Source organism: Emydura macquarii, unplaced genomic scaffold (assembly GCF_026122565.2).
Source record: "Emydura macquarii macquarii isolate MOO-44397 ecotype Brisbane River unplaced genomic scaffold, CSIRO-AGI_Emac_v2 contig_1230, whole genome shotgun sequence".
In the NCBI taxonomy this organism is placed as follows: Eukaryota; Metazoa; Chordata; order Testudines; family Chelidae; genus Emydura; species Emydura macquarii.
Genome location: NW_027131367.1, coordinates 2,346,876 through 2,371,959, shown reverse-complemented (window position 1 = coordinate 2,371,959; position 25,084 = coordinate 2,346,876). Strand labels below are relative to the sequence as shown.

At 62.4% G+C, this 25,084-nt stretch overlaps 2 protein-coding genes across 4 annotated transcripts in view; one reads left to right on the top strand and one right to left on the bottom strand.

Annotated features, from left to right (window-relative positions):
- Positions 1-4,220: 4,220 nt before the first annotated feature.
- PVALEF (parvalbumin like EF-hand containing) lies at positions 4,221-5,939 on the bottom strand. Its single transcript, XM_067547796.1, has 4 exons — positions 5,355-5,939; positions 5,026-5,161; positions 4,614-4,729; positions 4,221-4,331 (listed from the first exon to the last, which is right to left on the bottom strand). Exons 1-4 carry the CDS (start codon positions 5,458-5,460, stop codon positions 4,285-4,287), a joined length of 405 nt encoding a protein of 134 aa, XP_067403897.1. The 5' UTR covers positions 5,461-5,939; the 3' UTR covers positions 4,221-4,284.
- Positions 5,940-13,100: 7,161 nt separating this feature from the next.
- AATK (apoptosis associated tyrosine kinase) overlaps positions 13,101-25,084 on the top strand; it is a 46,331-nt gene continuing 34,347 nt past the window's right edge. Inside the window, exons 1-2 of one of the 3 annotated variants that reach the window (XM_067547245.1) lie at positions 13,554-13,677; positions 13,991-14,128. Coding sequence is in view for 1 of the 3 variants with exons in the window: in XM_067547244.1 (XP_067403345.1) it covers positions 13,623-13,677 (55 nt within the window). In the remaining 2 variants the exon portion in view is untranslated. Of the gene's footprint in view, positions 13,124-13,553; positions 13,678-13,990; positions 14,129-25,084 lie in introns of those variants that run through there. The other 2 variants (XM_067547247.1, XM_067547244.1) reach the window with 2 other exon arrangements.

Below are 25,084 nucleotides of genomic sequence, written 5' to 3'. Positions count from 1 at the left end.
ATCTGAGGACATGGTGGCAGGGGACCATTCTGCACCCCCTCCCCCCTCCGGTGCTCAGGGTGCTGCAGCACTCCATGCACAGAGGGGAAGGGGCAGGGTGCTGAGCCCTGGAAGGCCCTGGTGGGGGGCTCTGTCCCAGCTGCATGGCCCACAGGAGGTAACTTCAGGGCCAGGAATGGAACCCAGGCGTCCTGTCTCCTCATCCCAGCTGCCAGTCCCTTCCCCCACTCTTGTGTACGCAGAGAGCTGCTGGGGGGGGGGAGCCCTCGAGGGGGGAGCTGCTGTGCTGGGGCTTCCAGGTGTCAGCGCAGGGGGGCTGGGAATGGGGAGGGGGCTGCTGAGATCCTTGGCGGGACTGGGGTGTGACATGGGCGTTACCTGATTGGTTTTGTGTCTTTCAAACCCTGTCAGACCCATGAGCTGGGGGGCACAGTCCTGGGGGCCCCCTGGGAGGAAGGGGGCCTTATGGGGCAGGCAATGGACTGGAGGCAAGGGGCCCAGCTTCAGGCTCTAGCTCAGCCACCGACTCCCTGCGTGGCCTTGGGTGAGTCCCTTCCCCTCTCTGGGGTGATGCCAGACAGGGAGTGCTCGGGGGCAGGGATTGTGTGGCGGGCAGCGCCTGGCTCCATGGAGGTGAATTCTGTAACCCAAGTAAAACCTGGCCTGGGATCTCCCAGGCCCGAACATGAGCCTGGCAGGGCGTTTGCCAGGAATGCTGGAGAATCCCTTTCTCTCTTCGCTTGCCAAGGCCTGAGTTCCTGCTCTCCCAGCCGTGTCTCCATCCGTGCCCTTCTGCCTCAGCTGCAGGGGGTCGGGCTGCCATGGGCGGGAGCAGAGACACGGCTCCTGAAGCTTGCCTGGCCTGGAAGGTGCTTTAAAACCTCTCCCTGCGCACGGAACAGTTCTGCTGCATTTCACTGAAGCATCAAAAATCTCAGGGCCAGCTCCCCAGCGGGGATGAAGAGCAGCATGGACGTCAACGCTGGCTTACATCAGCTGCTGAGGATCCAGCCCTTCCCCTGGTCTCTGGGCATCGTTTTTAAATGAGACTTTAATTGTAGCAAGCTCGTTGTACAGCAAGGCATCATCATCTCCACCTGCTCCAAGCCAGCCGGCCTCAGCCAGTCCTGGCACCAGCTTCCCCTCCCGGTGGGCGGCTCCCAGAGCGGTTTGGTTTGGGCCAGAAGTCCTGCAGCCCCACTCGGGCCTGCTGGCTCAGCTGGGCTCCCGTCGGCTTGCTCAGGAAGGCCGCCGGGGTGGGCATGATGCAGTTTGGTGGCCAATGCTGGGGTAGCTTTCGGCTGGAGGCTCGGCCCTGCCTTCTCTTCGTTGCAGCGTCTCACCAGCCTGTGAGCAGCGGCGTTGGCTAATTTCTAGGCCGGCGCCCAGGTCAGACATGAATAAATCAGTTCCACACGAGACTCTGCAGATTGGTCTTGGAGGGCTGCCCGTGACCCACTGTGGAGCCAGAACCGGAGTTATCCCACCGTGAATCTCAGGGAGGTGAGCCGGCCGCCCGTGGGGCTGCCTGGTCTGCTTTGCAGGCAGCCTCTCGGGCCCCTGGGTCGGGACCTGCCAGTGCGCTCCTCTCACACGCAGGTCTCCCATTCCCTGTGGTGGGAGGCATGTGCACGGAAGGGCAGCGGAGCCCGTCCTGCTAAAAGAACGTTGCCCAGTGCAGCCTTGGGCTGGTGCCCCCTGGGCGTTGCTGGTCCCGCCGGCTGTCCCACCCCTCCCTTCTGCTGGAGAAAGTAGCAAAGGGTTGTTGGCTGCCGGGTCCCGAGGGCCATCTGTGGGCCCCTGATGCGGCACCGGGGAGGGAGGGCAGCAGGGCAGCAACGTGTTTGCCAAGTAGCAAAGCAAAGGCAGAATTTCAGGCCTTGTCTTGCTCCTGTCTCTGGGCTGGCGTGGAACAAGGGGGGGCCGAGAGCAGACGTGGGGGGTCATCTCTGGATGGCCCCACAGTCAGAGTAGAGGGCCTGAGGGAGGGCCTGCTCCTGGCACGAGTGGAGTGGGGTAAGCACAGGCCTGGGAGCCAGGAATGCCTGGGCTGTCATGGCAACTTTACCCTAGCCGCCCTCCAAGACCGCCCCCCCCCCAGCCTGCCCTATCGCAGGGAATTTCAGATGCCTTCCACTATTCAGCTGTTTTCCGAAGTCCCCTGCTGTGCTCACGGCCTGTGTGGCCATGTGGGTGGGGGGGAGAGGGGGGGACACAACCTTGAGCTCCCATGCCAGTGGTTCTGTCTGTCCCGAGGGCCTGGTGCTGACAGGGGCCGGGGGCTGCTCCTGCACCTGCCCCCACCTCATGCTACCCACGTCGAGCCACCGTACCCCAATGACCCAGGGTGTGTCACGCCCCCTCTGGCGGCTAACAGCCCACTACTGCTGCCAGCGGGCGGAGCTGCTCCCTTAGCCTGAGCAGCAGAGGGGTATGTCCTTTGGCCTGGCACGTTTGCACCCCACGGGCCTGGCTCCTCATGCCACGTTCTTGGGTGTGCTGCCCCGTGTCCCTGGGCCCTGCGGTCTGTGGTCCCAGCTCTTGCACGGGTCAGGTCGGGCCCGCGCCCCACCCCAGGAACTCTGGGCCAGAGGCGGGTGCCAGCCTGGAGCTGCTGGGCTGGGCTTAGCCCAGCTCTGCCCCGGTGTTCTGCAGCGGCATGGACTTAAAGCTGAACACAAGAGCCCTGACAAATCCTCTCGGCGCCCGGACCCACAGTCAGCCACAAGCTGCCCCTTCCAGCCGAAGCTCCCCCATGAGGGAGGCCGGTTTAGTGGATGAGGGGCGATCAGGGGACCCGAGCAGCCGGGAGCCGAGCTGAGACGTTTACCGCGGTGGTGGCGGAAGCTGCTCCGGGAGATGGAGCCACAGGTTCGTGTCTGCCGGGGGATGAGGCTCGGATCCGGACGGACCAGCCGGGAACCTGGAGCACGTTAGCGGGACGGGCCCTGGGGGCAGGGGAGCTCGGCCCGGCGCTGCCTTCCTCGCTTTAAACCGAGCAGCCTGGCCCCTGGGCCGCCTGGCAGGAGGCAGTGTCTGAACGCGCGTTAGCCCCAATGCCTCCCGGTCCCCGCGTCGCCTCTTCCCCCTCGCTCCAGCACCTTCCCCGGCTGGCAGCTTCTCTCTCCGCAGCCCGGGCCCGGCCCCGGCCCCGCTGAGACTCACCCTTGCGTGCAGGGCGCCCCGAGAACAGCCCCCCGAGAACGGCCCCAGCCCTGGGATGTGTCCCGAGGGACTTTACCCGCACCTCTAGGGCCGGTGCGGGGGGGTTCATCGTGCCAGTCCATCGGGGTGTGCGATCCAGAGCCGGGCCGCTCGGCGTCTCTCTGTCTCTGCCACTGACTGCCCTCCATGACCAGGGGCAGATCCCTTAACCCTGCCTGTGCGGCGGGCCGCGGGCCAGGAGGTGGCTGAGCTGCCCCCCGGGCGGGCTGAGGGACTTGCTCGAGGGACAGGCAGGGCAGGGGGCTATTCCCGTCACCGCCCGCCTCCTGCCCCCCCCCCCCCCCCAGCGGGCTCCGGCCCGCCCCAGGCTGCCCTGAGCTGTAGGGCCGGCGGGAACGCCTGGCTGAGGCTGGCGGGGGGCAGGGGCTGGGCCAGGCTCGGGGGCCGATGCTGGTTCTCCGCCCTGCCCGGCTGGGAGCGCAAAGCAGAGGGCTCGGCCGCTGGAGGGGTCACACCAGAGAGTCTTTATTCGGGGCTTTCCCCGGGCGCAGCAAACGCAGCACGATCCAGGCGAGCGGCACCGGGGCGGAGTCCACGTGCTGGGCCTTCTCCTGCCCCGCCGGGCCGGGCCGGGCCGGGCCGGGGGCCCCGTTGGTGAGCTCGCCCTGCTCTGGGTGGAGGGGAGCCAGCCGGGACAGGCAGGGCTGCAGGGTCGGTGCTGAGCGGGAGGGGAGGGGGCAGCTGGGCCGGTTCTGGGGGAGCGGGAGGGAGGCAGGAGGCCCAAGGCGCGGGCCGGGCCGGGCCGGGTCTGGTTTTTCTGCTCCCGGCCGGACCTGGCTGGATCTGAGGCTCCGGGGGGTGGGAGGCTGGGGGCTCGCACGGTTAATGCCCCGGCATTGCCTCCTACCGCTCTGGGCACCGGATGGAGCCTGCTGCCCCCCCCCACCCTGGGCCAGGGGTGGCTGCGACCTTCCCCCCCCCCCCAGCCCCTTCCCCCTCCACGCCGGGTCCAGGCGACAGCAGACACAGAAGCGCACTCCCGCCGGGGCGGGGCCCCCCCAACCAGGCGGGGGGGGGGGGGTCGCTCCTTCTCCTTCTCCTTCTCCTCCGCCTCCTGCCTCACTTCTTCTTGGGGATCTTCTCCTTGGTGAGCAGGTCGGAGAACTCTGCAAGGAGAAGAGCGGGAGGCGGCAGGGCAGAGGCGGCCGGGGCGAGCGGCAGGTCCGGGGCGAGGGAGGCGGGCTCCAGCACACCGTCAACTGCGGCTGGCCCCCTGCCCCCCCCCCCCCCCGCAGACAGCCCCGGGAGGCAGCGGGGGGGGGGCAGAGAGTGCGCTGAAGGATGGCACTGCCCCCCCCCGTGCTAGCGGGAGCTGGTCCCCAGGGACCCCGGCAGGGCATGTCCCGGCGCAGGAGGGTTCCCGGGGCTGGCCTGGCCCCGCCGCCTACCTTGGAAATCGATCCTCCCATCGCCATCGGCATCCGCCGCTTGGATGACGGCCTCGGCCTCCTCGTCCGACAAGGGCAGGGCGGGCAGGGCGCTGGGCACGGTGGACAGGATGTACCTGCGGGGCAGAGGGGCCGGGCTCAGGCGGGGTTCGGGGGGGCCCAGGCGCGGGAGAGCGGCGGGGAGGGGGGCGGGGGGGAGCCAGGCAGCCCCTCTAGCCCTTGCCCCGCGGCTCCGGCGGTGCCCCCGGCTGGCATGTGAGGACGGGCTGAGTGGCCAGGGGCGGGGCGGGGCGGGGGGGTCCGTGCGGACGCTGCGGGGCCCTGTCGGGCACAGACAGCCCCGGGGAGCGCCGCGAAGAGCGCCCCGAGGCGGGGCACGGCAGGTGGGTGCCCGGGGGGGGACACACGTTACTTGATCTCGTTCCACTCGATGAAGCCGCTCTTGTCCTTGTCCAGCAGCTGGAAAGCTTTGCGCACGTGCTCCTCGCGCTCGCCCGACGTCTGGAACCGCTGCATGTACTCGAAGAACTTGCTGTAGTTGAAGGCGGCTGCGGGCAGAGGGGCGGGGTGAGGGGGGGCGGGGGTCCCGCGGAGCCCCTTCCCCCCCCCCCGCCTGCCGCTGTGAATTCGGGGCGGGGGGGGGGGGGGACCCCTGCCCCGCCCTGCCCTGCCCCGCCCCACCCACCAGCCGGGCCTGGGGCCGGAGCCAGCCGCAAGCCGGGCCCCGGGGCCGGTCCCTACCGTGATGCCGCATCTCCGCGGGCAGCAGGTCGATGTCCTTGTCGGTCAGGGACGTCCCCAGGGCCAGCGCCATCTTCTTCACCTGGCAGGAAAAATCCGCCTCCATCGCGGGCCCTGGCAGGCGGGGAGCGCGTGTCACCGGCCGGGGGGGGGGAACCCGGGGGGGCTCTCCCGGCTGCTGGGGAACCCGCCGCAGGAGCGGGCCGGGCCCGGCTTCTCCCGAGCTCAGCTGGGCGGGGGCGGCTCTGCGCTGGGGGTCTGGGCCCCCCCGGTGGGATGCGAGGGGCTGGAACGCGAGCGGGGCCGCTCCTTGGTCCCCTGCCCCCGGGACCCCAGCGGACCCCCCCCCCCCCGGTTCGCCCAGCGGTGGGGTTTGGGCCTGGGGCAGGGCTGGGAGCGTTGCCGGGTGACAGCCCGACCCGGGCCCGGGCCGTGTCTCCCGGGGAGCAGGGCCAGGGCCCGGGCTCGCTGGCTGGGGCTCGCCCGGCTCGGTTCCGGCTGGGCTCGGGCCTGGGGGGCGGCCGGCCTAGGGCCGCCTCCTGAGACGGGGCGGGGTGCGCGGTCCGCTGAGATGGCCGGAGAACCTGGCCCCGGCTGCGGGTGCTGGCCTGGCCCCTGGAGCTCACTGCTGAGGGGCCCCGGTCTAATCCCCCCCCCGGGGCCTGCAGTGCGATGGGGGGGTCAGCTCGTCCAGGGGACACCGACCCCGCACAGGAGCGGCTGGGCGCTACTGACAGGGGCCCGGCCAGCTCACAGGGACGGCGGGTCACGGCGCTTTCGGGGAGGGGCGCGGGGGGGGGCAGCTGAGGGAGCTGGGCCCCGATCCTCAGCCAGCTTTCCGCGGGGACGCGGGGCCGCACGCAGGCTCCGGGCCGGGTTTGCGCTGCCCCCAGGAAAGGCCCGGGGAGCCGCCCCCGTCCCAGCCGGGGGGGAAGGGCTGGGAGGGGGGCTGGGCAGGCCCCATGTCTTCTGTCCCCGCCCCCCCCCCGCCCTCGCTATGGGGACTGGCACCAGACCCCAGCAGGGACCCTGCCCCCCCCCCATCACTGCCCTGCCCCCCCCCCCAGGAATCCTGCTGGAAGGGCAGAACATGAAGCCGCCCCCCGGCAGCGCGTGTCTTTATTTGGGGCGGGGGGGGGGTGTTTGGGAGGCGGCTCCCGCCGCTCTGGGACTCTCTTCACAGGGCAGCAGCGTCTTGTGATGCGGCCCGGCTCTAGAGTTACCCCGGGCCGGGATGTCTCAGCCTCCCCGGCGGGCGATCGGGTTCGCGGGGCTAACGCAGCCGGCGTCTATTTCTGAAGGGCAGGTGCCCCCCCCGCGGGGCCGAGCCCGGCGCGCGAGGCCGGGACAGTGAAAGGGGGAGCTCGGAATGTGTTCGGGCCCAGTGCGAACCTGTAACAGGGGCCCCCTCCCCCACACACCCCCACGGGGGTTGCAGCTTGTGCCCGAACCCCCAAGGCCTCCGGGCCCCTGTAACGTGTACCCTGCCCCCCACGTGGGGGTCTGGTGCTGAGCTCTGCAGCAGAGGGTGTCCCCTGTCCCCAGCGCTTGGCGCGGTGCCCACTGACCCCTGGGGTCCTTGCGGGCAGCCGGCCCAGGCAGCCGGACTAGCAGTGGGCAGATCAAATGCAGAGAGACAAGGGGGGAGGGGGGGAGGTCCCTTTCCCGCACCAGGCTCCCTCAGCGTTGCTGCTTCCATATGGCAGCTTCTGGTGCCCTTTCCACCTGGTGTTTCCCTGTTTCTACCACTGCACAGAGCTGCCTTCCACACCCCTAGGCTCCCCCCACGGGGCTGTGGCTGGACTCAGCTCCTGTAGCATGGAGGTCAGGGTCGCCTTGCCCCACCGCCCGGAGAGCAAGCAGAGGAGGGCTGGCAGGAGGCTCACAGGGTGACTCTAACCAGTCAGTCCGGACTCTGCGTGTCCCATGGGCCCATCGCCCCAGCTCCCTGGCCTCACGCCTCCGGCACCCACCGAAGAGCTGCACCTGAAGTCCCGTCTTCGCCATCAGAGACGTGTCACAATGGGCTCAAACACCGGCCGTGGGGTCCGCAGACCTCTCCAGCCCCTGGCATGGCACCACGATGGCGGCTCTGCCCCTGCCCCATGGACAGCTTCCTAGCTCCCGGAGACCGGGGAGGAGTGGCCCTCGTGTGGGGACAGCGCTGGAAGAGTCACGCCCCGGCTTTGGTGGCCTTGGACTGTGCCCTCAGGGCCCGTGTGCCTGGCGGGAGCCTTCTTGGCTGGCACTCATCAGCGCCTCCTCCTCCATCTCCCGCCTCGGGCTGGCCAGGCCCTCCCCTGTGGAGCCGGCTGGCAGAAGGGGCGTTTTCCAAGCTGACCTCTCCCCTGTTGCCATGCAGGTTTAATAGCTGATGCCCTTAGTGTCTCACTAGCTGCCTTCTCCTCCAGCTGTATTGTCGCCTGGGTCTCTTACCTGACGCAGTCTTCCTAGCAGGCTCCTTCCCTAAGTGGACCTCGGCAAGTTCTCCTTCAGGAACTGAGCGCGTCCCGGGGTTTTATAGGCCCCAGCTTGGGCATGCTATTTACGGAGAGCTGCACCTGTCGGACACTGCAGCCCTCCTGGGCCCTTTCAAGACGCTGGCAGCAAGCAGCTCGGATGATCTTGGCATGATCCAAGCCTCATTAGCAGCTGGCACGGCAGCACCTGCGGCGGGCCAGGGCGCCGGCCATTGTGCTGAATGTGGGAGAGTCTCCGTAGCAGACTGCTACTCCCGAAAGTCCGCCATCACTCTAGGAGCAAGGAAAAGCCCCGAGGGGGGGGCCGGGGAGCGAAGACCTGACACCGCTGACGCTCTAGCACCTGCACTAGTGAAATGGACGCGCTGCTGCCCCAGCAGGTCCCCCCCAGGTGGGAAACTCTGGAACCAGCGTCTCCGAGAGCCAGCCTGCCTCTCCAGCCAGGTGTCCGAAAGCGGGAATCTTGGCTCGCTGGGCCTCCCTAGTGGGCCAGCATTGTCTGGTGCTCGACTCCTGTCAGTGGCACGGACGGTGGCAAAGCAGCCCTAGCTGGGACGGGAGCAGGATACGACACGTGTCTGAGCTTCGCCCCGGCCAGCTGGGGTGGAGGCAGGGGTGGCATTATGCCACGTCATCTGCACTATAAAGTATCCCGGTCTTCCGCTGGAGACCTGGAAATTCATGGAGCCTCCTCTGGCTGGCAAGTGCCCTGCCCTGCCCCTTGCAGAAGAGCAGCGGGTGAACAGCAAACTCCTTCTGTCCTGTGCAGTTCTGCCCCGGCCGCTGCTTTAGCACCATGACATCTAGGCTGGGCAACGTCCAGGCCTTTCTAGCCCCAAAAGCTCCAGCCTAGGGATCAGGGTTGTGGGGTATGGCATGGAGCCACCGGACTGGCGCTATTTAAACAGACCCTGGGAGGTGCCCTTGTAGTGTGCCAGGCTGCCCAGGGGCTGGGGCCCACACTTCCTTCCGGACAGGCCTGCAATTCACACCGTGAGCTGGGCCCAGCTGAGCGGGACTCCTGGGAGAGGCTTGCCCACGCTTCAGGGACGTTTGCACTCCAGAGGGCAGTGCAGTGACACCGGGCAGCGGTGACAAGAGCGCAGGCTGTATTCGTCCGCTGGAACGCAGCACTGGGAGTCCTGTGGTTAGCCCAGAGCTGTGCAGGTTAAAGCACCAGCCAGGCTGTAGGGAACTCCATTTTCAGGCTCTGTCGCTTGCTCATTTCCTCAGTCAGGTGCAGCAGAGAGCGCCCAGCCTCCTCCAGAAACCCACCCTTGATCACTCACCCCGGGCCCCGACGTGAGGGGGCAAAGGGTACACTTTACCGGGGCCCAGAGGCCCTGGGGGCCCAAGCCCAGGCTGCAACCCCCATTACCATGAGGAAAAAATTTGTCATGGCTCGTGAGATTGTATGTATGGGATGAGTGATTGTGGTGTGTGTGTGTGTGTGTGTGTGTGTGTGTGAGGGGGCCCATGTTACAAGTTTGTTCTGGGCCCGTAAAAAATTATGCTTGGGCCCTGCCCTCACCTGAAACTCTGTGTCCCGTGTTCTCGAGTGGGGGACGTGTCTCTGCTCAGCTGCCCTGCTAAGATTCGGGGGAATCCCCCTCCAAGTCCTTGGTTGCTGGGTGTGCATGTTCTGGTAGTTGAGGGTCTCCCGTGGTGTCTCGGCTTTTCCACTGAGAAGGGTCAGCCTTGGCGAGCCTTTTGAATGACCCGTTCAGCCGTCACTTTGTCACAGGGTAGATTTCATTAGCATGGCAAACATATAAGGTTTTATCCTTCATTAGTGCAGTGAGACAGTGTGGGCTAGTGGCTATAGCAAGGAATTTGGGAGCCAGGACTCTTGGGCTCTTTTCCTGTCATTGACTCACTCTGTAACCTCGTACCACCTGTACCTCCTCCCTGGCCTCAGTTTCCCCACCTGAAAACCAGACATCGTAATACTCCTACCGTCCTGGCCTGCGTGCATGTGTATACAGAGGAGAGCATAGTTTTGCATGTGTAATTTGTAGACGTGAGGCAGGCTCCTGGGGAGGGCAGGGGAGAGAAAACGGCTGCATCATGTATGCATGGATTTTTCAGGGCTGGGAACAAGTTGCATTCAGGTTTGCAAAGCAGCATGCAAGCCCACAGTGCGGATAAATGTTCTACAGCGATGCCCTCGGCCTCTCTGGGACCTGCTCTGGATTGAGCCAGTTGCTCTCAAGCCTGGTCTGAGCTTTGCAAATTGTGGGGGAAAGCCTGTCACTGGGTGTCCTGACAGTGTGTCGTCACTGTGCCCTGCGTGCACATTCTGAGCCCAGTTTCCAAAGGCCACCTGGCCACCGCACACCTGCAGCGTTGCGGCCTCACCTGTCAGCGGGGGCAAACTCCTCTGTATTTGCATGTGCAGCTGCTGTTGATTTGGGCATGCAAACATTCCCGGGAGGGGGAGGGGGTGTTAGCGGCCCTTTGAAAAACATGGCTCCATGAACAAACTCTTCAACTGAGTGCCAAACCAACGGTTTTGAACCTGTCTGTAATGCTGAGTCTGCGATTCCCCTGGGGGCCCTGTTTGGAAACCAGGGTGAGTTTTACTATAAAAAACCCCCCTCTGGTTTTTGGGGGGCAACTGACCCCTTTCCACTTAGGAGGAATATTCTTTTGATGTGTGTTGTGCTCTCTGCTCACTCAGCCTGCCTGCTCTGCAACCGCTCTTTCATAATCCTCCCCACTGGTTACAAGGGGGAATTGTGCCGATCAGAGCCGGGCACAAAGCAATGTATTCTCCAGTCCCAGGGAGCAAGCACATGAGCTCTGAATGCGGCGGCTGCCTTCTCGGGGAACATTTGTTTGCAAGAAGACTGTAATTTCTCTAGCCCAGGGTCTATTTGTGGCAGCGTGACAGCGGCAGCATCGTGTTCTTTGCAAGATCAGGGCTCCTAAAAAATTAATAGTGTACCCAAATCTGGCTTTAAATATTAAAAGTGTGGGAAAGGGTGTTCCCTGTGCTAAAAGCTCACCCCTCCCGGCACGCTGCTATGGCTGTGCAGCCATGCTAAACCGCTGTCCTCCAACGAAGGCTTCCAGTCGTGATGGGCCTGAGCCACATCCCGGCAGATGAATGCCCGCAGACCTCGGGGGAAGTCTGCGCTGGGTCTGAGTAGCTCAACTGGCCTTTATCTCCATGCTGGGGTGGCCCAAAAACGTCATTCGGGTCCATCTCCAGTATTATGAGGAGTTCTTCCTTCTAACCCTGAGAGCTGCCCGGTGGCGCCCCTCGACCAGGGCAGTTTAGAGGGGTCCAGGCAGGAGGAAACTCATCCTGCCGACTGCTGAGTAACGTACCAGGCGGCTGCATGTCTCCAGCGCTACCCCGTGTACCTGCAGGGCTGGTGTGCTGGCACCATGCAGAGGACAGAGGTGAGCTCTGCAACAGGACAACCAGCTGTTGGCAGGGGCTAAGTGGGAATGTGAGTCCCAGCGAGCCTGGGCCCCACGGGGACATCGTGTGTCAGCAGGGCCTGGGGAACATTTCATCATGTAGGGCAATCACATGAGGTTTCCACCTAGACCTTCAACACTCTCAGTAAATGTCCTGGAGGCAGGGAGGGGGGAATGAGCGCACACACCCTCTCTCCAGGCTTGTTGCAATACCTCTGCTTGGGAGGATAGGGCCTCCTGTATGGTTAGGGGGAGGGCACGCTTCTGAGCGCACGTGATGCTTTGTGGCCTAGAGAGGGGGAGTCCTTCTGGCTGCCCTGGTGAGATGAGAGCCTTTCTGCCCCCTTCCCATGGGATGCTGGGTCCTCACACTCAGCTCATTCCCCGGCCCCCCCACCTGCTGCCCGGCCAGCTGGGTGGCACTTCGCTGAGCTGGGACTGGCCGCCAGGGGGCTGGAGCCAGCTTGTCTCCTGGCCGCAGAGACTGTCGACACCGTGAATCCCCCTCTGTTCCCCAAGAATGGCTTCACTGATCGCAAAAGCAGCCGCTGTCAAATGACTCCTGACGCTTCTACTACCAGGATCTCAAAGCACTTTAGACACCAGTAAAAAGAACTGCAGGAGCTCTCCCAGCTCTGCCTTTGTGACCCATCGGAATATCATCCCCCGTCTCCGACAGGGAAACCGAGGCACAGGAGGACAGGGAAGTGACTTCCTCAAGGTCACACAGCAAGTCAGTGGCAGGGGTAGGAGCGGAACCCAGGACTGCCCATTCCTCTGCTTTCAAACCATCCAAAAGACTCAATCTCCCCAGCGAGGGACAGAGGAGCACTGGAAAGGCTGGGCCGACGCGGTGCAGCGCTGGACGCTGTGTGCACCAAGGCCAAGCCCGTGTCTGCTGCAGCCATGCAGCCCTGCCAGAAGAGACGCCCTCCTCAGGGAGATGCCGCCGGCTCTGAACCAGGGCTGTGCTGGGACCGCTGCCAGCCAGGCTCCACGGGGATCTGCCTCCCATTGTGGCCGAAGGCCCCGGCCTCCGGGCAGGGGCATGTGCCGGCGCCGGTATCTGTGTTTGTTCTGTTTGGCGCTTTTGTTGGCTTTCTGGGGTTGAAATAACAGCAGATCGGGAGCTTCTCCGGGCGCGTCGGTCCCTTGGGGTGGACACAAGGGGAGCCCGGATCCCGGATCGTTCTGGGGCACGGAGGGATCTTGTGTGCAAGGCCTGGGCGAAGCGTGGGCCAAGGGCCCAGCAAGTGGTGGGGTGTGTGTGTGTGCTGGGGACGCCCCGTGCACAGCCCTGGCCCAAGGGGGGCTGCATATGTGTGGGGGAGAGAGAGCTGGGTGGGAGGGGGTGGCAACAGGGACATCATTTCAGAAACGTTTTTTTTTGGGGGGGGGGGGGTAAAGCTGTGTCAGCCGATGGACCATGAGATGTGATTAGAGCCTGCGAAGTGTGTGTGTGTGTGTGTGGGGGAGAATGGAGAACACAGACCTCTGGGGGGAGCCCCCTGAGTGTGAGCAGGGTGGGGGCGGGGCCTGTCTGCAGGACAAATCCCTCCCCCCCCCTTTTATTCCCTACTTGAAAACAAATGCTCTGTCTGTCTGTCCGTCCATCCGTCCGTGCCTGCAAAAACCCCGGGTCAGTTCGGTGCATCCCCTGCACCAGCCCCCCCCGGCTGCAGCTGCTAAACGGAGCCTGAGCCGGGCGAGGCGGGGGGGGGGGGAGCAGCCTGGCGCCCCCCCCCCAGCTGGCTCCCCGCCCCTCCCCGCCGCTCGGGCAGGCACTGCAGTGCTGCTACTGCGGGGGGGGAGCCAGAGCAAGATGGCGATGCTGCTGCTGCTGCTGCCGCTGCGCCCAGGGTCAGCACTGGAACAGCTCCGCGCCCTGCCCCGCCGCCAGCCCCTGCCCGCTGCCGCCGCCGCCCCGCGGCCGCCCCGGCTCCCCGCCGCCCGCGGCTGACCCCGCGGCTCCCGGCCGCTCGTGCTGCAGCCGGCGCGGGGTGCAGGGGAGGAGGTTGGGGGGGGGGGAGGTCGCACGAGGCTCTGCGCGCGGGGAGCGGGGGGCCGGTTCTGCATCGCCGGGGCGGGGACCCGCCCTGCAGCCCGGGCTGTCCTGGGTCAGCCCCCCCCCCCCCCCGGCCCGTGCAGCGCCCGCCCCCGGCAGGAGGACGATGGAGGAGCCGGGCGAGTGGCCGCGGCTCTGCTAGCCTTCCCCGGCGGGGCATGCGGCTGCAGCGCTGAGCGGGTCCGGCCCCCCCGCCACCCCCGCCCCCCCGCCTGCTCCCCTCTTTCCTACCCCCCCCCCCCCGATCCCCGCCGCTGTGCCGTGGGAATGGCTGCACAGCTCCTTGCTATTGTCATGTCGTCTTCCTTCCTCAACCCCAGCTTGGCCTTCAGCTCCCACTTCGACCCCGGTAAGTGCTGCTCCGTGCCGGGGGGCGGGGGGGGGGCTGGATGCGTCTAGGGGTGTTCTCCTCCCCGTCCCGCCCCCAGCCCTGCTGCACCCCCACGCTCCCCCCCCACTCCTTCGCCCCAGCCGCAGGTGAGTTTGTTTGGAGCACGTTGTTCTTTGCACATGCAGGGGGCTGTGAGCCTGATTGCATCCCCCCCCCCCCACCCACCTGGCCTGCTCACCCCCCTCTTTTTTTGCACGCAGTTAACCCCTCCTGTCCCCCCGCAGCGCGGTCCGACCCTGGTGGTGGTGACGGGCTTTACTGTTTATTTTAGCGGCTGCGGAGTTGCAATTGGTTGGCGGTGATTTTATAAGGACCGAAGGGAATAAAGGTCTGCAAAGGGGCCGGCCCGATTGCTCGTCTGTGGCAGCCTCTGGGGAGGGGGCGCGTCCCCGGGACATCTGTATGTGAGGTAACTACCCGGTGCAAACGTGTTTCTCGGCTCCCACCCGGGGAAGAGGCTCTGCTGTGCCGGGAGCAGCTCCTGAGGCTGGGGCTCTGCCGGCCTCTGGCAGGGCTGTGGGGGGTTCAGCTCGGATCTTGCTGCTTTGAGAGAAGGGGGGACGTTGCCTGGCGCTAACCCCCATGGGGGTTGGTTCTGGGGCTCTGAAGGGGTGATGGGGTGGTTGGAGCCGGGCTGCAGGGCCTGGGATAATGATGGATATTCCCTGGGCCATACATCCTAAACCGCAGGGTAAGCTTCGCTGGAGCGGCTTTCACGGCTGCCCTTCCTACTGGTTTCTGGTGGTTGATTTGAACCCAGGTCCCTCGTTTACAGAGGGAAGATGTTCCTGCAAAGCCAGGGTGGGTCTGGCTCCCCGGGCCTCCTCTGACTGTGAGAAATGTGGCCGCTTTTTACCAGCGGAAAGGAAGACATCGAATCTCCTTGCAACAGGCCCAGTTTGTTCTGGTGGGCGCGAGACACGATTTCACATTCATTGTCTTCCTGGGCATTTACTTTTATTGTCAAAACAGGCTGCCGGCCCGGTGGGGGTTGTGCGGTAACTGCCCTATCTGCTGCTTCCATTGGTGTGTGCCTTCTCCACTTCCCAGCTGCGTGCTGGTGGAAGATTGACTCAGCTGGCTATGAATGAAACATGAATTTGCCTTTAATACCTCGAAATGTCACTTTTATGTTCTCCCCTGGAATTGTCAGGCAGAAACAAACCGCTGTGTTTCGCTCCGATAAGAGCTCTTGGCGCAATTTTCTGGGCCGCTTTTACGGTTGCACTGCCTTTTATTCAGCAGCCTGGGCTGTGTTGTGGAATCCAAGTGTCTGTGCTACATCTGAAGGCATTTCTGTGATTTAAACCATGTGGTGGAGGAGAGAGCCACGCGAGCAAACCCCTGCGCTCCCCATTAAACTCGCATGCTGGATTTTGTTCCCAGGGGTTGCCCAGCTGCATTGGCCTGTTGTTTACACTTGTGTAATGAGATGGTTAGTGAGAATGCTGGTGAGCTGGCTTATATTTTCTAGGACAGGAGAGGGTGATGAAGCTACAATGCTGACAGTCAGTCCTATAGGCACACTAGGGAGCTGGGTGTTATGTAAGCAGTTGTTTTAAGGCCTTGGGTGTGCTACAGCTGCGGGAACACACAGCAAACCCAACGGCAGCGCAGTGGCTGTGTTCTTGTGTGTGTCTGGGGCTAATTTGTGCACATCTACCGCGTGCAATTCTGCGTGTCACTCCTCTGGCAGTTGTTGATGATGATGGACTGAGGCTGGCCTAGCACACACCTCACCTGCATCCTGATGTGTTGAATTCCACATGCAGTGATCACTCAAAACCCTTTGCACACGGGGCCAGTTCTGCAGGCAGCAGAGCGCGATTTTGCTACTTGCAAAATCAAGAGTGATCCAGCAATGAGTATCTTCACAGTGCTTTGAGCGCACCAAGCTGGTTATGCAGGTATTATGTTTACCAAAACAATAAGCTAAAAAGCCTGTGTGTGTGTGTTTGGCTTAAGTACACAACCAAACCAAACCAAACCACTTAGGAGGCTTTACACATCAGGCTCCGTGTAAAGAACTCATCCATTTGCAGCTGCAAAACCATTTTATTGGTAAAGGGATCCATTTACAGAAATGAAGCTACACGCAATGGATCTTATTGCCCTGCTCCAGATGCTGCCTGTTAAAAACGGGATTTTCTCCCCACCAATAAGAAAATTGGAAAAGAAGATTTCTGTGTATCTAGCACAGGTTTGTGTTAGTAACTGTGCATTACCTAGTTCCACAGTGTGATTTTGAAAAACAAAAGCACGTTCACTCTGCAGGAGGCTGCACAGTCTTGTTGAGGTTGATTTGTGCTTCGAAGCAAACCCTTTATTTGCGCTGAAAATGCTTTAGAGCTGGTGATACCAGCCAAGCAATTTGAGCCCCTAATCTTGTCAGAGGAGATTAAAGAGATGCAGTCACTTTAAAATCTGCCTATTTTAGGGATTGACACTGCTGCGTCTCACCACAGTGACTGATGGCACCCTGGCATCTGAACATTTTTGCTTGCTGTTGTTACAAATGACACCTACAATTACTGTGTTACTGCTCCAGTTGTCCCTGAACAAATAACTTCTCCTTGGCTCCCCAGGAAGTCTGTCACTCACCCCTTTGCTGCAGATACACATCAGCATATGTTCAGTGGGCTCTCCTGTACTGTTTACTTTTGATACCCAAATCCCTCACTCCACCCGCCGGCCGCCTGCAGCTATTCCACTCTTTGGGATGTCTCAGTGCAGGATCAGCCCACATTCCTCTTGGATTTCCAGCGGACTTTATCAAATGCCTCCAGAACCTCCTTAATTCTCACTTGGCTAATCCACAAACCAGACTTGGTAATTCTCCCCCGAAGCCCAGGGGACGTGCAAAACTTTTGTGGCAGACTGCGTGCCGTACTGAGCTGGGGACTCCATCGGTCCCTGCAGGCTGCCCCTTCCCAAAGGCACTCTGGGTGTTCGGTGCCTGGATCCGACTGGATTTCTGTGGAAGCTGGGGCACCGTAGGCTCCTTTGCAAATCCCAGCCTAAAACTTCCTCGTGCGTGTCTGCGCCCGGGGCACCTGGCACCTGACTGTGTCAGGCCTGAGGTCTGCCAGTGGGGTGAGCTGTGGGGGAGGATGCTCTTTGTCTGAGGAGCCAACTCCCCCATCCACGGAAGAGGGCAGCTTATTGGGGTGATTTTTCCCCTCCCTATTTTTGACCTGATGGGGGGCGGGGCCGTACTGTCATTCTCACAGCCCTCCCCTCTCCCACAGCCCCCAGCCCTCCCCCCCCACATTGCTCACATGACCCACCCTTGGGCCCTGATCCTGCTCTCCCCTTTTGGTAGCTCCTTGGGGACTGCAGCAACCTCCACGGGGGAAGATGGGGTCCTGCAGTCTGCCCTCCCCCAGCAGGCTCAGAACCCCTCCCCACCCCAGCCTGTCCAGGGGTCGGCACAGAGACGGCCTGTGCAAGAAAAAGGGGCCCTGAACTCCTGGGGGCTGGTCCTGAGCCCATTGCGGGGAGGTGGGGAGAAAACAGGATGCTGCAGAATGCTCCCTCTCCGCTTTCTGTTTACGAGCTGGACAGGACAGGGCTGGGGGCGAGGGGAACGCTGGGGGAAATGTCTCTGGAGCAGGCGTTGCTTCCCAGCCCTCTCGGCAAGAGCTCCCCTGCCCCTGGGGTGCTTGGCTGCCTCTCCAGGGGCTGAGGGGCTGGCTCCACCCCGCCAGGAACTGCCCCGCGGCTCTGGGGCCTGGGTTGCCAGCCCTGGGGGGTTGCCCCTGAGCCTGGCAGTGCTTCTAGGCGTTGGCCTAGCCCTCAGTCTAGTCCGTAACTCCCTTCCCGCCGGTGTCAGGGCTGGGATTCGGGCGCTCCCGGCTTCTGGAGACGGCTTGTTCTCTTGGGCCCAGCCTGAGCCGGGGGGACAGCAGGGAGCCCCTCCCCTAGCCACGAGGCTCTGCCCCATGCCCGGTAGAGGTTCTGCTGGGTTAGGCCCAGGAGGTGGGCCTGGGTGACGCTCTCCCTCAGCCTTTGCTCTCGGTGCCCAGGCCCGAGTCGCCCAGCTGGCTGCCATGGGCGGGAGGCTTTGGGGTTGGCCCGTGGCAGCTCCTGCCTCAGGTGGAGGGGAAGGGGGTCGCCCTCGTGCACAGCCGTCCATCTCGGCGAGTCAGAGTCTGGTGTGGGGCCTGCGGGTCGGTCCCCGCTGTCCATGGCCTGGCCACCCTCCACTGCTGGGCTTTGGCAGCCGAGAGCGCGTGCCCGCCCCGGGCCAAGCGGGGCCAGGTAACAGAAGAGGGCAGCGTCCATGGCACCTGCGGGTCTGGATGGGCTTGGGATGAGCTCTGAGGGCTGGGACGCCCAATAACCGGGCCACAGACGGGGCCTGCCCTTGAGGGCTACTAGCCTTGGCGGCCTTGGAGCACGAGCCGTGGCTCCCTCCTGCCATATGTCTCCTGGCTGAGCCTGGCGGCTCCTTGCCAGCTCCCCCGCCCCGGGCGCTATCTGGGCTTCCTCCGTGGCGAGCTGGTTCAGGGTTTGCAACCCAAGCCTGGCGCTCATGCTCAGCCTGCGGGCTCCGGAGCCGCGGGACTCCGGCCATGCTGCCCTTGCCCCGCTCCTGCAGGGTTTGGCCTGGAAGCGAGGGGTGTTCGTGAGGTAACACGGACATAAAGTGGGCAGGGGACGTGCAAGCTTCTCCCACGCTGCTTCACTAGCGCCCCTCAATCCCGACCCGCAGCCCAGCTCCCCACACACACCTGACCTGTGCCCTCAGTCCGTTCCTCTCCTGGATGGGCCCTTCTGCCATCCCCGCTCGGGCCGGGGGCCGGTGTGCTCTGATGTGGACAAGCCGCCAAAGGCTCTTACGCTGCTGCCTCCGATGCAGTTGCCCCGGGGGCCTAATCTGCCCGGCGCGCAGGGCTCCAGAGGTGTAAGGCTGGCGTGACCCAGTGACCCACTTCTGCCCTCTTGTCCGGAGTTTTGGCAAAGAGAAGCAAAGCTGAAGAGTCTGCAGCAAGGACAAAGGCTGTGTCTGGCCTGTGCATGTCGTTCGTGTCAGTGCCCGGCTGGCGAGCTCTTTCCAGGCTGGGGCAAACATCCACGCGTGGAAGAAACCCCCAACGCTCACTCTGCCAGAAGCGGTGGGGCTCCCGTTGCTGGCCCCAGGGCTGTTTATGGGACTTGGGTGAATAAAGCAGCTTAAAGCCTGGCCTCTGACCTACCTTGTAGCTCCATAAATAGCCATGTCTGGCTGCTGGCCCGGCTTCTCAGTGAGAGAGCGGGAAGGTGAAACGTTACAACGCCAGTAAAACTGCTCGGACTGGGGGGTGGTTTGCCCTGGCTCGGGGATGGCGTGGCAGGTTACGGGAGCCGCTGTGGTTCGGTTGCCCCTTTGCCTTCGGTCTGCATTTTGCAGGAGAGCCTGTGTGGCATCCAGCCTTGGCGACAGGGTTTCTGTATCCAAGGGTGCCTTCGAATGCCTGGAAGGTGAAGGGCACAAATTCAGACTAGAAACAAGGAACGACATTGAGCTGGGCAGCGGATCGACCCTGCCACAATTGACCAAGAAGTAGGGTGCCTTCTTCATCACCTGCGGCCTTTTAAGGCAAGGCTGAATATCTTGCCCAAGACATGCTGTGACCCACGTGGAGGTGATGGGCTGGAAACAGGAGGGACCAGGGGAGGGTGTCTGGACCCTGAGGCTGCTGGAGAGAAATGTGATGCTCCTGTAAAGTGTGGAAAGCCAAGCGGCACAAGCCACCTTTCCCCACTTGGCAGCCCGACAAACCCCACAGCGGGAGCAAGGCAGGAAGTGGCTACGTGGGGGCCGGGAAATGGAGACTCCTGAGTACCGAGGGGTGCGTTGAGGTCTGCAGTTTGCATCCAGGTTGCCTTGCTGGGCGGTTATTTGGTGCCTCATCGATGCATCTGGCCCACTGTGCTGGGCAGCCCGGCTTTGCCCCGCGCGGTATCAGACGAGAACCCAGAACGAGCGACGTGTGAAGTGGAAAGAAGTTTAGTCTTCATCAGTGAGCTCCCAGGGCTGCAGCTGGATCCTGTCTGCCCAGCGAGCTGGAGATCACGGGGTGGGGTGGCTGTAGATGGCTCGTCAGATCCCCCCACCCCCAGTGTCAGGCAGGGCTACGGGCAAAGGCTGCATGTTGTGTATGCTGGTGCCCCATTCAGCCAGCAGCCGAGCACAGTCATTGGCAGCTGGGCTGTCTCTGGGTGCTGGCGGGCAGCCCTGGGACCGGCGCTCTCGGAGCACAGCGGTGCAGCGGGCTGCTTTCCCTTGGCTGTTTGGTGGTTGCATTTAGGATGACAGTACAGACCCCTCTCAAAGCGAATTGAGGGACATGAATATGCGAGGCTTGAAAGGGCTCCGAGCTCTCCCGATTCATGGGACAGACGTGCTGGAAGGCCCCGAGGCGAGGGCTTCAGCCCGCAGACTACAGGAAGGTTTATGTACGGTTGCTGGCTGGGCCTGGGCAGGGAGGCGAGAAGGGTGGCCATTGGAGAAGCCAACACCACTGGTGTTTGTAAAGTGCTCGGAGCTCCTTGGGTGCAGGGTTTTAGAGAAGGGTGCCTTTCAGCCATACCTGCCGCCCCCCAGCCCGTTGGGCTCCAGACTGGGTTTGCAGATCCCTGCTGTCTGTCTCGCAGCAGCGCGTGCAGCTGGGCTGTTGTGTCAGGCCGCGCGCATTGTGTGTCAGGAAATTATCGGGACGGGTAATCATCTCCCTTGTTCCCCGGTCTGCCTCTCCAGCAGGCAGAGGAGAGAGCCAGCTGGCTGTGTGCTCGGCGCCCTCTCCTCCCATGCTGCGTTGATGTCACTGCAAATGTGTTCTTGTTGGGTTTATAATTAGGGTGCAAAACAGGTGGTGAAAGTCTGAGCGTCAGAAACGGTCCCTGGCGGCAGGGATTCTGCTCTGGAGCAGGGATGGTCGTGCAGCGGCTCTGGTCCCAGGGTAGATGCTGAGAGGAAGTGGGGATATGGGAGTTGGCTGCGGCAGGAATCCACCTGCTGGGTGCTCTCAGCTCAACACAGAGGCACAGCCGGAGGGCACTTTTTGGAGAGCTGGGTGTGGTGGGGGCGGGGGAGCAAGGCAGTGTGAGGAGCCGGGTGCCTGCTGCTTACCCAGCACTTCTCACTGCCGGCAAACAAATCCCGGTGGGTATTAATCAGTGCAGTCGCCTGGGGGAAGTGCTGGCGGTAGGTGCTGTTTGCCTGTCAGTGGCAATGACCGGCTCATGTGATCTGAGCTCGGTGGAGCTGTCAAAGCCGTCCTCCAGCCCAGAGCAGGATTTATAAGTGGCGAGGGGTTAAACGTGCCAAGCGCGCAGGGAAGTGCTGTACCGGGTGGCAGGCATTGCCCGCTGATCAGCTCACCTGGGAAGCGGGGTGGGGGGGAGGAGGTGGCTCGAGGTTCAGCTCAGGGAGCAACCAACGGCTCCTTCCTGCTGCTCGTGCTGACTTCATTTGGTTTTTAAGAACTAACCCGCTGGAAAGCTTCCGGCTGCGTCGCTGCGGTTCTGGAACCGCCAGAGCGCGCAGCCCCGCGCGCCCCCACTCGGCACCGATCCTGAACGATGTGTGATACTGACCCACGCCTTGGGCACTGCCCTGCGGGGCTTGCTGCAGGCTGGCACCTTCCCCAGGACAGGGTGATCACCGGCAGCGCTGCAGAGTGGGACGGCACCGTGCCTGAGCTGATGGGGGCCTGTGATGGTGGCCCCCTAGGCAGACAGACCTTGGGCCCTGGTGCTTTTAGCCATCCATTAGAGGGTGACAGCTGATTGGCAGATGGCACTGGTGGGCTGGGGGTGTTATCCACATACTGTTCAGTAGTCATGTCTGGGGGGCCGGGAATCCAGTTCTGCTCCAGGTACAAACCTGAGTTCCAGGTTCCCCCTGGGCTGTGCAGGTGGCTTTAAACCCTGCAGCTTGTGTGTGCTGGGGAGGGGGACAGGAGTCCATCGCACTGTTGCTCCTGCTGGAAGGAGAAGTGGAAAGGGGGCGTTGAGGCTGATTGGAGCAGAGTCCTACTTTCTGGCTTGTTCCCTTCCTCCCACAAGCAGTTTCTCTCTTTTCACAGCCGAGCGGCAACATCCACATTGAAAAGGAGGTGGTTTTCATGACAGAGATGAACAGAAATTCTAATGCAGACCAGGGGACTTTATGAAGCATTTCTCCCAAACGGCTGAGCAAAATCGGGCCCAATCCATCTGGGTCGCGATGAAGGGAGGTTGAACATCCCTAGCACAAGACTTTCTGGCTGGTGCTTTGTCTTAGCTTTGTTGAGCCAGCTGCGTAGAAGGCAGAGCCGGCAGATGCTGGAAGACAGAGCCGCCTGCACCTTGGCTTTGTATAATGCAGTTAGCACGAGACTCGGGCAGTTTCATGAAGTTTTTTGCTTAGCCAACTTTGTGAATTATCACCAAAATGCTGGGTCATTTCCCGCATGTACTGTTTCATCGATTGATTGATTGCCTCACCCTGCCTTCCCCCATCCCCTCCCAGCTGTGAAACCAAGTGCCAAAACAGGTTTTATTGGTAACCCAAGGGCCTAGTTCTGTGCCTGCAACTCCCCTTTGAAACCAACAAGCTTTCCAGGCAGGGTGTGCTTCCAGGCCCCTGGACACATGGAGATCCTGCATGTCTGTGGAGGCGTTGCTACGGTAAAGATAAAAATCCCTGAGCCCGGGAGTTATTTTTATCTTCAGACATAAGTGGGTGATGTGGTGAAACGTAGTCACAGATTTAGAGCCAGATGTTTGGATTTGCGTGCGCAAAATGCGTGGGTACGCTGTGCACGCAGTTCCTGTGATTGCTTGTGCAGAAGGGCAGTTTGTCTAGTTGGCCATTTAGCTGAATGAGAACCGGTTCTGCGCACCGTCGTGGCATTTGGCCTCGTGTGTTTCTGCTCCCTTGTGCTTGCGTCTTTAGGCCCACAGCCGCACAGACGCAGCGCCGAGGCGGTGGCCTTTGTCCTGCGGGGAAGGAGAATTTGGAAGGCTTGCCAGCTCGTTTGGAGCACGTCAGAGGATCGTTTAAACAGCGGTGACTCTTGGGAAGGGTCGTGAATTAATTCCTTGCCAGGCCACAGCGTTGCTCATGCATCTGGGCCCTCAGACACCAAGCCAGCGAGCAGCACAAGGAAAGCCTGGGAGACACCAGCAGACGGACGCGACCGTGGGTGATAAAGATGCCTGGGATTTGCTGCCTTTCTGGCTTATTGCTCAGCAGCGCACGCTGGGCCCTGCAGGGACCCTCTGTGTGTAATGGGGAGATGAAGCCACTGTGTCCAACCGCCCACTGAGACTGATTGGCAAGAGCCTGCCACACACACTCGGCCCTGAAGTGCTGGTAAGGCGGGGGGAGTCCTGGCTCCGTGTCCCAGGGCAGCATGGGGGGCCCGCAGTGCTATGGGCGATACTCTCTGTCTTTCAGAGGAGGAGCTCCGGCGCCGCTGTAAAGCCCCTTCTTGTAGCACGGTGCAGCAGTTACCCAGTGCTTCAGAGCCATCAGCCGTCTGTGCAAGTGGGTTGGTATCATTGTCCCTAGTTAACAGCTGGGGAAACTGAGGTACAGAGAGCCTCCGTGACTTCCCTCCAGGTCAGCGGCTGAACGCAGGAGTCCTGGCTCCCAATCCGGTGCTCTGTCTGCTGGATCGTAGGAGTGAAGGGTGCCTTCGGCCTATGGAAATTCTCCCCAGCACAAACCTCTCCGAGCTAATCGGAGTTTTAAGCGCCTTGTTGTTTGTCAGATCCGCTCCTTGCGGGGGAAGGCAAACGTGGAAAGCTGGGAACGGAGCTGCAGTGTCCCTGTGTCGTGCGCCGCGCCCCCCCCCCCCCCCCCCCCCCCCGGGGCTCAGAGCCAGCCCAGCTCTCAGTCAGGTTCTAGGGTGAGCGGCTGTGCCGGAGACGCTCCTTCCCTCTGTAGAGTGGGAACGAAGCCCCGCAGAGCATGCCCTGGGCCAGTCGTGGGAGAGGGGAAGGGCCCCCCCCGGCTTCTCATCCTATGGACAGAGCCAGGGAGCGGGGCAAGGTGCCGCATTGCCTGGCGCATGAGGCATTTGCCCTCCTGTGAGAGTGGCTGGCTCCCTCCACGTGAACTGGCCCCCGAACACAGCCCTCTCCGGTGGCACAGGCGGGCGAGGAGGAAACGCCGTCCTTCGAGGCTGACGTGCTGCGGAGGGCCCGGGGGGAGGCGAGGGAGGCATGGTCCGATAATGGAGTAGCCCCGCTGCATGGCACAGCCGGGTGTCTGGAGAACAACGCAGGCCCCAGCGTCCCCGGGGGCTGGTAGGGACCCCAGCGGAAATGTGAGTGTCCGACAGCTCCGACTGCCGGGGGGGCTCATGTGAGCGTGTTTGCCTGACAGGTACATGGCGGGAGCAATACGCTATGTAGGGACCAGACTTTCCCCGCTCAGCCCCTACAGCTGTGCCGGAAGCTTTGTGCGTCCGCGAGAAACACACCCGGGGAAGCTGCAGCATGTGTCAAAAGAGCCGGGAATCCTTGGCCAGGGAGCGTGGCTGGTCAGAGCAGGGCGTGGGCGCTGATCTCATTGCTCATCAATAATGATAATTTTATTCTGACTTAGCCAGTCCCTTCTCTTCCCTGCGCCTCATGAAACCCTCTCAATAAGACGCAGGTGCTGCCAACCTCCCAAGGGGTGTGAGGCTTAGCTAACGAAGATGGAACGTTCTTGTGTTCAGTGCTTTCAGATCCTCTAAGAAGGGGCAGGGATTATTCTCCAAAGTCTGGGGGCAGGCTGAAAGGGGCAGTTTTTAGTCTTGTGGACCCAAGCAGCCCTCACTGAAACGTGTACCTGACGGCGGCCAGCAGATTAGCTCGTTAGGGGACCAGGTTCTGCTCTCTGGTGCCTGTGATTGGATGTTGCACAAAATCGGTGGCTGGGCTGAGGCCGCTTTAAAAATGTTGCCTCATATTTATAGGTAAATGTAAATCAAAATAGCTGAAAATCAGTTTCCTTTGTTATTTACCTGCCGGGAGTTCAGGGCTGGGTGTTTCCCTGCTAAAGGGGGTGACATACATTGTCCTGCTTTAGGGAGCAGCCCCGCCCCATGGTGTGTATGGGGGGGGGGGGGCTGTACCGAGGGAAATGGGGAGCTCTGAACTTGAGGCTTGGTAGATCGAAAGCTTTTTCCCTCCCTCTTTTCTCAGAGATCTGCTCTGGCACTTGGGAGTGGGAGGGTGGTGAGTGCTGGTCACCTTCTCCCGGCCGGCTGCACTGCTGCATGCCAGCCCTGGGTATTGTGGTATGCAGGGTCCCTGGGCTGGAAGCGTTCCAGAGAGCAGGATTCTAGCCCCTGCCAGTATCATGCCTGTTCGGGAGAACCAGCCGGCAGAGGCAATATTGCAT

Excerpts from the sequence above, each read along its gene's own strand:
- PVALEF (XM_067547796.1), bottom strand. The coding sequence starts at position 5,460 with ATGGAGGCGGATTTTTCCTGCCAGGTGAAGAAGATGGCGCTGGCCCTG. Across the intron at positions 4,730-5,025 it reads ATCGAGTGGAACGAGATCAA|GTACATCCTGTCCACCGTGC; the intron begins GTAACGTGTGTC and ends TCTGCCCCGCAG. Across the intron at positions 4,332-4,613 it reads TGGGAGGATCGATTTCCAAG|AGTTCTCCGACCTGCTCACC; the intron begins GTAGGCGGCGGG and ends TTCTCCTTGCAG.